The 15,421-nt window shown below is 44.0% G+C and overlaps 1 protein-coding gene across 4 annotated transcripts in view; it reads right to left on the bottom strand.

The window, feature by feature from the left end:
* Positions 1–5,461: 5,461 nt before the first annotated feature.
* bag5 (BCL2 associated athanogene 5) overlaps positions 5,462–15,421 on the bottom strand; it is a 10,979-nt gene continuing 1,019 nt past the window's right edge. For 3 of the 4 annotated variants that reach the window (XM_083791311.1, XM_083791312.1, XM_083791310.1), the window contains exons 2-4: positions 11,394–12,081; positions 10,898–11,133; positions 5,462–10,359 (exon numbers count right to left, since the gene is read on the bottom strand). In XM_083791311.1, the coding sequence (XP_083647437.1) occupies positions 9,819–10,359; positions 10,898–11,133; positions 11,394–12,047 (1,431 nt within the window). In that variant the 5' untranslated portion in view covers positions 12,048–12,081 and the 3' untranslated portion in view covers positions 5,462–9,818. Of the gene's footprint in view, positions 10,360–10,897; positions 11,134–11,393; positions 12,082–15,378; positions 15,416–15,421 lie in introns of those variants that run through there. The other variant, XM_083791309.1, reaches the window with a different exon arrangement.

Raw genomic sequence — 15,421 nt, 5'->3', positions numbered from 1 at the left:
TATAATTGAATTTCTACTTTTGGACATCAGTTATTTTGATCATACGTCTGAACTTCCTCGGCAACCAGTATCACCCAAGTATATAGGGACTTGGGCGTTATACAATCATTAATCAGTCAATTTGTTTGGCATTTCTCTAGTGTAACAATGCTTCTTGGCAATCATTTTTATGCCGTTGGAAATCCTGTTTATTTCCCTGTTTGCTTTAGGTTATAATTTGTTTTAGCTTGCCACAAGCTGGTATAATATGACAGTCAGATAAGTCACGAATAGATTGGACAAATATTTGTCATAGATTTGATTTCACTTGATCGATTTAAATGTCTTGTATGGAATACTTTGACATATAGCTGTACTTGTTCAGTCTGAATTGTTTATTTTTTTGTTGTGAGGTTTTTGTGTTCAAATGTATGTTATGTACAGTGTATCAGGGCGTCATTGTAAAGGAGAGCTGGTTTCTCAATTGACTTCCCTGAATAAATAAAGGTGAAAGAAAGAAAGAAAGAAAGAAAAAGAAAGAAAGAAAGAAAGAAAGAAAGAAAGAATACAAGTGTGGATATAATATTTCATCTTGGTGTTCGGCTCTGCTTCATTTTTGTCCCTGCTCAGCACAATTAACAACCATCATTAAATATTGAGAGCAGGGAGATAGATATACGATAACAACCCCCCATGGGGAGCAGAACTAATAGCAGAGCCCACCGGTGGTGCTGGGGTGGCGATACATAACAACAGGAATGCACATGCATAAATGAAGAACGCAGACTTAGGTGAGCTTTACCCCCCCCATATTGGACAGCTGATTTCCACATCAGTATGACATAATGGTCTTGCATAACACTGAATACACCCACATAGTGCAGCGTATTAACCTCTTGAGTATACCTGTAACCTGACTGAACTAACTCTGCAAGCTACGTTCATTTCTTGTTTCAGCTGATGCCTAGACCGAGCTTGGTTAGGGGAGACCGGGGTGAGTAGTGCCACTTTTTACTTAAAGTGTCTTTGAGGCAAGGGGATTACAGTAATGCCTCCAACTAAAATATGTACATATAGTTTAGAATGTTGTGCATCCCTGAGAACAATCACTTTGAATCTTAAATAAACTGTTTAAGAAATATAGCTTCAGAAAGATAAGTGGTTTCGTGGCACAACTCACCCCCGGTGTGGGGTAAGATGTGCCATTAGAGAGAATACGCTGGGGTAAATTGTGCCATTGATAATTGGGGCAGGAGGAGGGGAGGGGGGAGGGGAGGAGGAGGGGAGGAGAGGGGAGGACTGGGCAGGAGGAGGGGAGGGGAGAGGGGAGGGGAGGGGAGGGGAGGAGAGGGGAGGACTGGGCAGGAGGAGGGGAGGGGAGGAGGGGAGGACTGGGCAGGAGGGGAGGGGGGGACTGGGCAGGAGGAGGGGAGGGGAGGACAGGGCAGGAGGGGAGGGGGGACTGGGCAGGAGGAGGGGAGGGGAGGGGAGGGGAGGGGAGGGGAGGGGAGGGGAGGGGAGGGAGGGGAGGGGAGGGGAGGGGAGGGGAGGGGAGGGGAGGACTGGGCAGGAGGGGAGGGGGGGACTGGGCAGGAGGAGGGGAGGGGAGGAGGGGAGGACAGGGCAGGAGGAGGGGAGGGGAGAGGGGAGGGGAGGACTGGGCAGGAGGAGGGGAGAGGGGAGGGGAGGGGAGGACTGGGCAGGAGGAGGGGAGAGGGGAGGGGAGGGGAGGACTGGGCAGGAGGAGGGGAGAGGGGAGGGGAGGACTGGGCAGGAGGGGAGGGGGGGACTGGGCAGGAGGGGAGGGGGGGACTGGGCAGGAGGAGGGGAGGGGAGGAGGGGAGGACTGGGCAGGAAGAGGGGAGGGGAGAGGGGAGGGGAGGACTGGGCAGGAGCAGGGGAGAGGGGAGGGGAGGGGAGGACTGGGCAGGAGGAGGGGAGAGGGGAGGGGAGGACTGGGCAGGAGGGGAGGGGGGGACTGGGCAGGAGGAGGGGAGGGGAGGACTGGGCAGGAGGGGAGGGGGGGACTGGGCAGGAGGAGGGGAGGGGAGGAGGGGAGGACTGGGCAGGAGGAGGGGAGGACTGGGCAGGAGGAGGGGAGGGGAGGACTGGGCAGGAGGCACCGGGCATCGCTGCCAAGTTTTTAGGAGAGCGAAGGGGTGGGCGAGAGAGAGGAATTGAAACCCTGTCAGTCTTCCTTTCGTATTTGCGAGGCATGATGGATTTTAGTCTAAAAAAAAGAATGTCACATAGTTTTAGTGATCAAATGTAAGAATACAATGTACAATAACAATAAAATACAATAAAGTAGTATATATGTTAAACAAACAAACAAACAAAAACAAAAACATAGGTTGGGGTGAGTTGTGCCACTGGCACAACTCAACCCAGGCCCTTTGGCACAAATCACCCCAAGCCCACCTTTTTGAAAAAAAAGCATTCCCTAGCTTTTTTGAGCTAGCATTATGCTAACTGTATAGACTCATAGGGCCTGATTCTTCAACGTGTTTCCGCTGATATATTGCCGTGACGCTGGCGGAAAGGCATTTACGTGGATTTCCCACATTAATTTGGAATTCATGGAAATGGCCGTGAACTTGACGCTGACTTTGGTTCGTCGGTAACTCCGCTAAATCCTCCGCCACCTCTTTAGGTGGCGGAGAAATTTGCGGAAGCATACACTTGCAAATAGATTTATTCAGAAGGCTTTAGTCTTCATGCTGAATCAATAAATAGTCCCCAAATCTCAGATAAAATATGTAGGCATGTGCCCCCAACATATTGGTCGATCAGCACAAAAAATCAGCACAAAAAACGATATATATATATATATATATATATATATATATATATATATATATATATATATATATATATATATATATATATATAAAAGCCGAGTGCACTTGTATGCCTAAATGCATGCATTATAGGCAAGTTAGCCTATAGAGTCCCATATACAGAAACTGCCCCGCAAGCCGACACCTTTTTATTTATTTATTAGGATATTTATATCATGCGCGATTGGGGATGCTCACTCGGCAGCCTTCTACTCGAAGTGCAACGGTTGTGAGCTTGTAGATCGGATCTCGCGGACTCGCGCTGCATGTTAAAAAACAAATTCACAGTTATAATAAGAACATAGGCTTATCTGCATTCTGCACTGTACGAATAACGAATCCAACATAGTTTAGTGTAGACAGTAATGCCTGCAGTAGGCGGCGGCAGGCCTAATGAAATTGTTTTGTTACGGAGACTGTCGGTGTGTGTGTGTGTGTGTGTGTGTGTGTGTGTGTGTGTGTGTGTGTGTGTGTGTGGCGGAGGGCAGACAGCAGCGTACTGCCGATCCGATTCACATTGGAAAATGAATAGGGCTAATTAGCCCTATATAAAAAAATAGAAGACCAATATTAGCCTAATGAATGCAGCGTGTTTGAAAGTCGGCCAGTCATATCAGTTTTAAACCAGCTCACCTCCACTCGTGAACATGACGGACACACAGACAGAATTTATAATAATGTATATTTATATTGATCACATATATGGATGCCACACACAGAATAGTTTAACTCACTGGATAAACTCACTGGATTATAATTTCTTCAGACAAGAGGATCCCAGGCCTACGAGGTAGGCCTATAATATATTTACTTATGAATGTATGGGCTACTGTTCTTTATCGCGCAACAGTGTCGAGGGCCCATGCAGCCCCCCTCCCTCTCTCGTCTCTCTCTCTCTCTCGCTCTCTCTGAAAATACGACTTTTGCATTGACATATCCGATATTTTCAATATCGGATATGTTTTACCTCTGCAAAGGTGTGAGTGAACACCCGCCTTGGTCCCGAACTTAATTAAATAAATTATAATTATATTGCTTCAGCGGAGCACGCACCATTGTAAGCTTGGATATAGCAGTGACCGCGGCTGTGATCTCAGACAAACTGCTGTCTGCTGAGTCATGCTTGAAGCCTTTTATGGTACGATATGGGGCGTGGATCAATGCAGATGAGGTTGTCGGTTGCTTTTCCGATCACTTTGCACCCGCTGCTTTCAGTATGACATACACCTGCTATACGCCAGCGCACCTGTGGTACACTACACACCACTCTCTGAATAACACGTCATCTCAACGTAGCTTGATCGGACGGATAAATACGATATCTGTTTCCGTCACCGTTACACTCTGGCGCATTTCGTTTTTGAAGAATCAGGACCTACTCATAGTGTAGCTTACTAGTGCACTAAAACATGTGTGAATTGTTTTCAAAGTTGTCTACAAGTGTTAATACAAAGAAATAAAAAAAACCTTTATCATAGAAATTTTACTTTAGAGGTCCAAAAACTGTTTTTTGAGTTTAAATGTGCTAACCTCTCAAGCCAGGTGCTTCCCTCTTCAGCAGGCTGAGTGAGATGGATGCCTCATCAAACTTAAGTGGTCACATGATCAATTTCTTCTATGGTTTTCTAGATAACAGGGGTGGCACTAATTGCCCCATGGCACTACTCACCCCGGTCTCCCCTATATAGTATATACATGAACTCTGAGGGGAAACAGTTACAGTATACATTGTATACTGTACTGTTTCCCCTCAGAGGGGAAGGAAGGAGGGTGAATAAAGAGTAACCTAGAGCAACGTTTGATTTGATCGAGCATGATCATCAGACAGACACATAAAATCACCTTCCCAGGCCCCAGTGTTTACTGTTTACACAGGGAGCACAATATTGTGTGTGTGTGTGTGTGTGTGTGTGTGTGTGTGTGTGTGTGTGTGTGTGTGTGTGTGTGTGCGTGTGCGTGTGCGTGTGTGTGCGCGCACACATGCATGCATGCTTAAAGCTTCACTATTACTGTGTAACTTTTTTATGAATAAGATGTCAATCTGTATGATATAGTATATAGTACTATGTTATTTGTTAATATAATATAACTTGTCTTATACAATTGGGGTGGTTGTATGTTGTCTCCCTGCTCTTCTATTGAGATATTTAGATTGTGTCAAATGTTTGATTGATTGATACATTAACAGTTTGCAAATAGTACAGTAGTACGATTACACAATCGATGATGCTTAAAGGATAACACAAACAACCCTAAGGGTTTGAATTGTTTCCATTGTGGTCCTGTATTACCTAGAAACATTATCTGACACAAATTGGTGGTGGTCAAGATTCAAATTATCCCCCCCGAGCATACAGGTTGGCTCTATGAGCTCAGTGGAGTTTCAACAGCCTAATCAGCAGCCAGGGAATTTTATTTAATTCATGCACCTTTTGTGATATGGCGACATTATTGTACATTTCGGCATTATTGATTGTACATCTAACATTGGGTAAAATAATTATTGTACATCTGGCAACACTGTCTACATCTGGCAACTGGCAATCTACTTAAATCAGCCACTATACACACACAAACGTGTACTATGATTATTCCTTGAGCAGTTTTGATTTTGATCCAGGAATAGAACAAACAAACCATGATTTCAAGACACGCTGTATTTATTTCGGAATGAGAAATACAAATTCAAACAAACCCAATCGTCGGAAGCATTCACACAGCAGTTGTTTTTGTACAGTTTCAGTGAGCTTTTTATACAAGCAAATCATGTTCAACTGGAAACAGCAGAAAGCCAGTCACAATCAATGTAGTCAAAAGGCGACTCAGGAAATCTTATATTTGATTTCTTAAAAACGAAGAAAAAAGAAGACCTTTTCCATCAGATAACACATTCCTGTTTTTACATAAATATATATAAAGGCAAACCAACCAATATTTTTCAAAAGATTCCAGGTTGCTTTAAATAAATCAACTTTGGTACTTGGAAATTAACATATATAACATTCATTCATTTAAATGAATACATTCAACCAGAACAATTACTTGTTTTTCAGTCATCTGTAAGTGGCAGTTGACAGACAAGATTGAAGTGTTTTAGAGTTTGAGAATAGAATGAAGAACTCCCAAATGTTCTGTCAAATAAATTGGTACAGTAAACTATAAGCTGACTGGGTTTGTAGAATAGAACCACCAAATGATGGGTTTGTGAGCTGCCTAAGTGGCTAGTAGAGTAGAACAACTTTAAACAGTAGCATTTGGCTGGTTGTTTTAAGTCCCCTATCTCTTCTATCTATAAATCCAGAAAATCTGTGTTTGTCCCCATTATGCCCAAATATTGAGATCAAACTCTTCCAAGTTGACGAGTCATACAATACATGACTGACACGACTGGCCTGCAAGTGATAATTGGTACTGACGTACAATAATACACGACCATAGCACTGTTGTGTTTAATGGTAGCTGTTGTCCTGTCACGAGTTTAACAGTGAATCACTGTAAAGCAAAACAAGGACTCCACAAATCACACATGTATAATTGTATCCTCAATTACACAGAATGTAACCAATATATTTTGTATGATTTTATTTAACTTAAAAGTGATATGAGTTGCAAAACAGAAACAATCATTTTAAAATGTGAAAGAATGAAACTAATAATTCTCTTCAATAACCTTGTACCAAAATCTTTTTATCTTTAGCCCTCTATTGGCGCAGCTCTAAATACATGAGACTTAAGGAATGTCTCCATGGTCTGGTACTCAGATGACCTTGGCCTACTTTTAACAAGTCTGTTCACTGAGCGGTTGTAGTACCTGTGAGTGGGGTGAACAAGACATGTGGTGGTGATGACTAATACATGTCTTGGATTAGAGTTAGGTGTTATGATTTGATCTATTCCATAATTTGATTCCAGATAAATTATCCAATTGGTATCATAGCCATTCTGCAAAAAGAAGTTTATACATTTATTACATTATAAATTTGTACATTGTTATAACAAATTACAATTAGACCTATAATCAGATATGCAGAGCACGCATTGTAATGCTGTCACCTGTAATGCTCAACTGTATAATAACCCTGCTGTCTAATTAAGTGACCTTTAATGGGTGATCAACCACCAACTCACAAACCCCTTTATACAGGCATACTGTAGCTATACACACTACAATGACAGGACAAAACAAATGTATATGGAATATAATGACTGGTGATAAATAAACACTATGCATATGTTTATAAAGTAAGCAACATATACAATTCTGTTAATACCAAGGTATGACTGTACTGTACATGTCATTCATACAAACAAAGAAATCGGCAATAATATGTGTGTCTGGCTTTGTTTGGTTTCAAACCATGGGAAAGCAGAAATAATCGTTTGGTCATTTGTGTTTTCTATCAATAGAATAGAATTAGAAACATTTAATTTACAAGACCATTGTAGCTGATGTCCTGTTGATATGAGATGAAAAGGTTCCCCAAATCTTAGATTATAGTGATCACCGCCTCTAGCAAAATGATCAGGCTGTAACCGTAACTGTCCAATCTTAAAGGATGACTGTAATGGTCCTGCTTCAGAAAACATCTGTTACAGTCTGACTGGTCTTTGATCAAAACTATTCACTTTACTTTTAAGCACTGCTCTTTTGAATGTGTGTATTCTTTTTTTGTACACGTTTATTACGGTTTCTTGTTTTTATATGGTTGTAAAGCCCTTCGTAAACTCTGTTTCTAGAGTAGGCCTATAGTACTTTGTGAAGATTATTAGCAGTTTAGGGCCAGAGAATTAGAAGGTTGTGTGGGAGGTGACTGAACTTAACAAAGCTGCAGTGACACACACGGATGCTGACCAGTACATAACTACCTTCATTATTATGGGTTTAACTACCAATAACTGTGAGTAAACACTGTCATTTCGATTATCTTTTGGAAAAGCAACGATACTATCAACTAGTGCAAATGTCTTACGGTGGTAATAGAAGGGTTCACCACACATATAGTGCTTTCTCCTCATTCTTGTGCATTAAGACGACGAGGGTTTGCTTTTTAAATGAAAAGGTCAAAGGGGAGTTTGGAAAATAAAGGCACAGAGATTAGGAACTAATTTCTTTCTATCATTCCCTTCTCTCTCTCCTTTCCCTTTTCACATCTCCTCCCTCCACTTGCTGAGGTTAGAGTGCTCCGTCAACAGAGATCATCGTCACCGCTGGCTACTGTCACTTATCGACTACTTCTGCCTCGCTGACGGAGCCTGCGTACGCGTTTGGTTGGCCTTAATCTGTTACTCCAACACAAACCCAGGTCTTCCTTCTTTAGCGGCCTCGGAATCTAGAACATAAAAAGCAGCGACGGCGACAAATCTAACAACTACATTTTCATTTTCACGTCTTCTACCCTGACTGATTACAGCCAAGCAGAAACACACAAAGTTGCAACAAACAACACCGGAAACATACACAAATAGACAACTATACAAGCAGCAAGGGCATTTATGGTCCTTTTCACTCTCATACGCCAAGGAAAGCATATTTTTATACACAAGAGTAAGATGTAATGTCTCTGACTGACTCACTGGCTCTGTGGAGGTCACCTTGTCCTTTACACAGGTTTGAATTCAATGTTAACAAGCAACACCTCACTGTCACAGTTCAGAGGCAAAAAGCTGTATTAAAAAAAGCTTTTTCCCTGCCATTGACAGCTGTGTGCAGGGCTTGGGGTGCGTGCCACTGTAGTGAGGACAGAAGCGCTTCCAGAACAATCACGGTCATGCAGGAACAGATAGCGACCAACCATACTTCAATACTGTGTACTTACTTGTATATTCATATTATACTATTTTATCTTTCACTTTGCTGAGGAAAGCTTGAAATACAAGCATTTCATTGCCTGCAATGACTGCTAATGTTGACAACCTTACTCCTACTGTCATGTCCCCAATTGTGTTTCTATATTCAAAATGTGCTTTGGAAGAGGCCAGGTCTGGATATCACTGGGAATTGTCAATTCTCCCTCCAAGGCTATAGTTTTACTTTTACATTTCTTTTTTGCATTTACTGTATATTTGCTCAAATGAATTGTGTCAGTGTTAATCATATTTGTTTTGTTAGATTTTCCAGAGAAATTCTGTTATGAACAAAACAAATCATGTCATGGCATGTATCGACTTGTTTTTTTCAAAGACCCCACCCAGCTTTACTAATCTATAATTAACTTTACATCAACAATGCAAAAGTGCATCATTCTCTTCTTAAACTTTTGTATTTAACACGCATTAACTGACATTACTAGAAACTGATAGCTCAATGTAACTGCACTGTAAATCCATTATTTTGTACACTCAGTTAAATTCACACTGAGGATCTTTCTGTGTTGCCATCAACACGCAATCACTCTTGCGTTACGTTATCAACAGGTGTCTGAAGAAGATGTTGCTGAAGATTGAATGCTTAGTGGTTTGGCAGCAGGCTTTTCAACCACACAAACCAAGACAATGACGCAACAATGGCAACAAACTCACATACCAAAAAACTATTTAGAGTAAAACTTTTCAAAAAGCACACAAAAATGTTACAAAGAACATTTATGATTCCAAATTGTATTTCAGAAAAATTTAGTTCCTTGTTGATGTCTTTGCAGGGTAGGGTGGTGCCAGCTACAAACAACAACCATGGAAGATGAAAAGCGCTGCTGCAGTGCATTCTGGGAGTTTTTAAATATATATTTACAGAAACAACCTGTGCACACTGTTGAGAGCGATATATAATATATATATATATATATATATATATATATATATATATAATCCATTATCAACTCCTGACCATCCAGCCTTTTAGCTTGCCAAGATGACTGCTGCAACCCACAACAGTAACAGTACTCCTCATTTCGGTGATCAACATGAAACTCCTGACAAAAGCAGGGGTTTCTTAGATTATCAATGTCCATATAAATCAGTACTGCCCACTTCAGTGACCAACGTCATAACGTCCCATCATGTTCAGTACTCCCACTGATCTGTCTTCATGTCCAAGTAGCCAAGAATGTTTTGGGCAAACTTCACTGCCTGCTTCCGTGCCGCCTTGGTGGGCTCATCTCCTTGTGGGTCCACTGCATCCAGTGCCAGCAGCTGTTTGGTCAGCATCTCTTCCAGTATCATGTAGCTCTTGTCGGCCCGCTTGCCATCGAATCCCAAGACTTGAGCCTGGAGGTCTGACAGGCTGCCCAGCACCCGCCACACGGCCCGGTATGAGGGGAGCTCCGTGGGGCTTGGCTGCCTGCGGGTTAGCAACGCCTCGCGGAGGTCCAGGAAGGTGATGACGGCTTGGACCTCCAATACAGCCCGGCGCCTGGCCTCGCGGATGCAGGGGTTCTTGGCTGTATCCACCTGGTCCAGGTGGGTGAGCACGCTCTGGAGCTCGGCTTTGGGACAGAAGAAGTCACCGGTCCCGCAGTGCCTCAGGACCTCCATCCGAAGGTGGGCGACGTGGTTTCGCACAGCCTCGATCTCACGGATGGAGTCATTCTGGGCCAGGTCGTACCTTGATGACACACATACACACACATTATTTCAGGCATTCATACTAGATCCAAGGATCCAAGTGTGTGAAAACAACTTGTCAAAACTTGTAATTTCCAAACAAAAGGCTGGAACGTGAAAGCCATCTATACAGTATAGTACTTCAGGTGTAACTAACTTCTTTATTTTATTTTGCAACCCAATTTTTCACCCAGTGTCAATTATCTAATGTAATCCTGGGCGCTACACTTCCTCTGCCAACCTGAGGAGGGCAGTGGACTGACCTCATGGTTCCTTCTATGCATGAGGAATCCAAGCTGCATCTTTTCACCTGACACGTGGAAGGAACACGTTATTCGGACCAGTTCCTTTCCCCTCCACACAGAAAGGCCCTTTCGCCAGCCCCGCCTCGAATGACACGGAGGAGGGAACACGCCCCCCAGCGCCCACAGCGTCCCCAGCGGGAATCGAACCCAGGACCTACTAGCTGTGAGGCGACAGCACTACCGTGACCCCTGAAGGTGTAACTAAATTCGGAACTTTCCTTGGTGGAGACCCACCTGCGTGTGTCATCCCCCTCTCCCTCCAGGTCCAGATGTTTGAGGAGGCTGTTGATTTCCTCCACTACCTGCTTCCGGTAATTTCGGATCGCCGCATTCCCAGAAACGTCCAGGGCATCCAACTCCACCAGGAGCTCCGTCAGTATGCGTGACAGGTGGGCACAGCTGTCCCTCCCACTCAGACCCATCAGCAGGGCTACCAGCTGGCTCCGTGCACCGCTCACCTGAACCATCACCTGTGTAGGATAGGATGAGTGGAGATTATATTTAGTTTGTGTATAGCAGAGTAGAGTATATAGTATCGTTCATTTTGTAGTTTTGTAGTCAATATAAGACAGTCCACTCCCGTTAGACAGTATAAAAGCTGACAAAGAGGCTTCAACGTGGATAGGTAGGCTAAGGTAGCATACATTTAAATTCCCCCCCCCCCACACACACACACACACACAAACCACCCCACACACCCAGTCTCCAGACAAAGAAAGCATGTTTTGACCTGGTTGATACAGTGCACAGCCTCATGTGTATCTCCAGACAGCGGCAGGGAGAGGGTCTGCTGTCGCGTTCGCCCCTCGATGATGTCCTGGACGGCACAGAGCCGGGTCAGCGCCCGATAGCGAGCTTTGCGCAGTGGGACCCTCGCTTCGGTCTTGACCTGGGTCAGCTTCAATATAATCTCCTGCAGTGAGTCCACCAGGCCATCACTGATCTCCGGCACACCTCCAGCTCGCTGTGGTGCCACTACCCCTTCGTCGATTAGTTGGCGTGCGTTTTGACTCAGCTCCTCGATGGCCACGCGTGATGGGTGCGTGGCATTCTCCTCCAGGTATCGAAGCAAGCCCTCCACCTCCTGGGCAGCCCGCTTGCGTGCTCCCTGCAGATCACCTCGGCCCTCCGTGTCCACTTGGTCGACCTCCAGGAGCAACCTCGTCAGCTCGCGCTCCAGGCGCTTGTAGTCGCGGTCGTTCTGCAGGCCGCTAAACGTACAGACCTGAGGCCCGAGAGATGCCACCTCCCGCTGGATCTCATAAAGTCGCATCATGGCCGGGTGCTGGGGCTGGTAGCCCGCTTGGTGGTACTGCCCCATATGCATTGGATGTGGCTGCTGATGCTGCTGCTGTTCATGCTGCTGCGAGCCGCCATGGTCCATCCTCTTCCCCCCATCAAAGGGCTTCCCAAACAGGCTGGAGGGACAAGGAAGCACAGCAGCACAAAGGATGTCAGTACAATAAACAGTAACTCAGAGCAGATCCTCATTTTAGCAAAAAGCACAACGAGAGCTCAGATGCCTTTTCCTGCGCCGACAGACTTGGCTGATTCATCCTACAATTCAGCAGCTACTCTGTCTATTTCACCAGCTCGGGGTTTTAGAAGAGGATAGGACCTCCAAATAATGGATGTGTGCCATCCAAAACGGTTGGCAGAATAGAGCAACTTTCCAGCCACAAGATTTAGCAGTGTATAGGCTGATGGCCGGTGTTAATTCCCCACCCTGATTAGATCAGTGACCATGGGATGCAATAAGTTTCACACATTAGCGTACATGAAGGCACAAAACTGTAGCCTAGTTCTCCTGCTGGTCATGTTTGTATTAGTGTGCCAGCTTATAGCCTGCAGGTCAAACTGTGTGACACACACCAGCTGTAGAATCAGTTTAATCACAGAATAATCAATGCACAACAATTAGACTTGGTGACACTGGTGTCAGTGGTGTGGATGCAATATTGATAAATGTACACTCTTTCACAGTACAGACACACTGTATGGCAGAGAGGACCTCACATACAGTACAGAGCACAGTGGCTGAACTGGAGGGAACTTATTTAGACAGCAATTCAGCGAGTCTTTTGTTGAACCAATTAGTCTGACCGGCTCGTCTGTGGTTAGACCACAGACGAGCCGGTATCTTTGAACAAGTTTAATATAAGATATTATATATCTTATATTAAACTGAACACGTTTGTTAGCTTTCACTGTAGTCACTACAGTGAAAGCTAACAAACTTGTTCAAAGACAACCCATCTTTCATAGGGAGAATATCCATACACTCAGGCCACTCATTAAAGCATGCCCTACAAACAGGCTAAACTAATTAGACTAAACTACACAGGGGAGGATTTTAGACCCGTTTCAACAGCCATCGTGTGACTAAGTGGTTTGTTTGTACATGACGTGACAAACCGTTAATATACAATCTTCTTACTTGAACACTGATGATGACATGGCTACATCATATCAATATCATCATATAATTTACATTCCTGTAAATTATCTAATCAACCACATCTATGCAAATGTAGATCTCCTTTGTAAAGGTTGTCAAGCATCTGACTAGAGGTTAGAACAACTCAAACAAGTAGGTTTTATTTAGGTTGACTCACACATACACAACGCACTCATAACCTCGTCCACAAGCATATGTCAAAAGTAAAAAAGTAAAAAATGGCTAATATATTGGCCAGAACATCGGTCGGTCCCGACTCTCCCGAGACATTTCAAGTTGACTAACAGAAATACAATATATCTCCCACCTACCCTGACCTACTTCTTACCCCCGCCCAGTGGAAAAAAACAAGAACATATTCCAAGCACAGTCACATTACCAGTCAAAAGATAGTCCTAATTTAAAATGCATTCAATTTGCCTCAAGCAATGAACTCCATTTGCAATTTATCACTACTTGCAAGACAAAATACTTTGTTGAACTAGTTCTTCTGCTTTATTTGGCTAAATGAGGGGACCCCCCCCCCCACACACACAAGAACGCACGCGTGCTGCAGCTGCACGGGTGTGCATGCGTGAAAGCTCCCAACACTATCAGCCCCAAAGTCTTATATCATATCTCGATATATTGCCCAGCCCTTCTAAGAAGCAGTCAATGACCCATTGACTCTGTAGGCAGCAGTGGCTCAGGGGTAGAGTGGCTGGTAGGGCAGCTGGATGGGAACCGTGAGGTTACCAGTTTGATCCCGGGCTCCCCCAGAGTTAGTGTCAAAGTGTCTTTGAACAAGACGCTGAACCCCTAATTGCTCCCGATGTGCAGGTTGGTGCCTTGCATGGTTTCCTCTGCCACCTGTGTATGATTGTGAATGTAATGCATCTATGTAAAGCGCCTTGGATAAAGGCGCTATATAAATCGACCATTTACTCATGGTTGTGTGTAGTAGGATGTAATTCCACCCATTAATTTAATTATCATGTGACTAGTGAGTGACTATTTGACGACCCCAATGCCATTAGGAGTTTGTGTAAATGCTCTGTGCTTATAGTAAAACATGTTTTGATCTGATAGTGTGTTCTAATCCTCACCTGTGCTGTAGTGTATCCACCAGGAATGTTTATTTATTTATTTTTTAGAACAACCTATAAATCTCAGTATCGCAGCTTTTGGGAAAACAACCTTGTCAGAGCAGGAAATCTATGGAAGATGTGCGCCCAGGCCACAAATAAATTAAAGCACATTAACTATAGCCGTGGGTTAAATGACAAAACAGAGTGGTTGTTTTTTCCTCTCCTTTCTACAAAACAGTTGTCAGACGAGAGTTAGCATCACAAGACAGTCATCAGACAAGAGAACAGCAAGTTTGCTACGGATTAAGTGACTGTTGCATTTTTATAAAGCCACCACAGCTCTGGTACATAGCCTTAAGGACTTCCTAAGGGGGAAGTCCTTAAGGCTATGGACCAGAGCTACTGCCACTACTACCCACCAGTGACCCAGAATAAACCATTTGTATGCATTTATATGATCAATACCGTTTATAAGAATTGAAAGGATTATGCATCAACATTCCCTGCCTAAAGTACATTATGTAACAGGGAGAGAGGGATGTGTGCACATCCAGAGTGAGGTGGTTAAATCTGTGCACTGTGCAGAGTTCAGAAAACACAATATATGTAGACAAGAAGTAGACAAAACCTCTGGCCAGACAGACAAGCCAATTATGTCTTAATTGTGAGTGACTCTTTGATGCTCGATAGAAAGCCAAAAACCATGCCCAGCACCAGGCAGTAGTGTGGTGATGTAGCCCAGAGGGATTGGGCGGAAGACGGGTGTTACTTCCATGCGTGAGTCACACTGCACAAATATACGATGATGATGATGATGCTCCGAGAGTAAAACGAAAGGCACACCTCCGTTTAAAACCCTTTTTTCCCCCCGATTCCAAACTAAACCTCACCACCGCGCATAGATACAGCGTTGCGCATTATGTCATCATGTGGCAGATGTTACGAGGTCGGCTGCTCAATCTACAAGATGAAGCATGCACATTCACACCCTTCCCCGAAGACAGATCTCATACAGTAGCGACATACCATTCAACCTCACACTCACGTTACGTACTAACTGTACATGCCATACCACCAATCTGTGTATGTGTGGGTGTGTGCGCCAGTTGCTAGGTTGCTGTATGCTGTGCACTGTACAGTAACAACAAGCGACACCGCCTTCCCCCAAAACGCGCACCATTATTTCTCACCTTTTCAAAACTCCAAAGACATTCGCGCACATCTCTACAGATG

This window comes from Protomyctophum parallelum (genome assembly GCF_964188405.1).
Source record: "Protomyctophum parallelum genome assembly, chromosome: 20".
NCBI lineage: Eukaryota > Metazoa > Chordata > Actinopteri > Myctophiformes > Myctophidae > Protomyctophum > Protomyctophum parallelum.
Note: the sequence above shows the minus strand (reverse complement) of the source record. Positions and strands in the feature narration are given on the sequence as shown.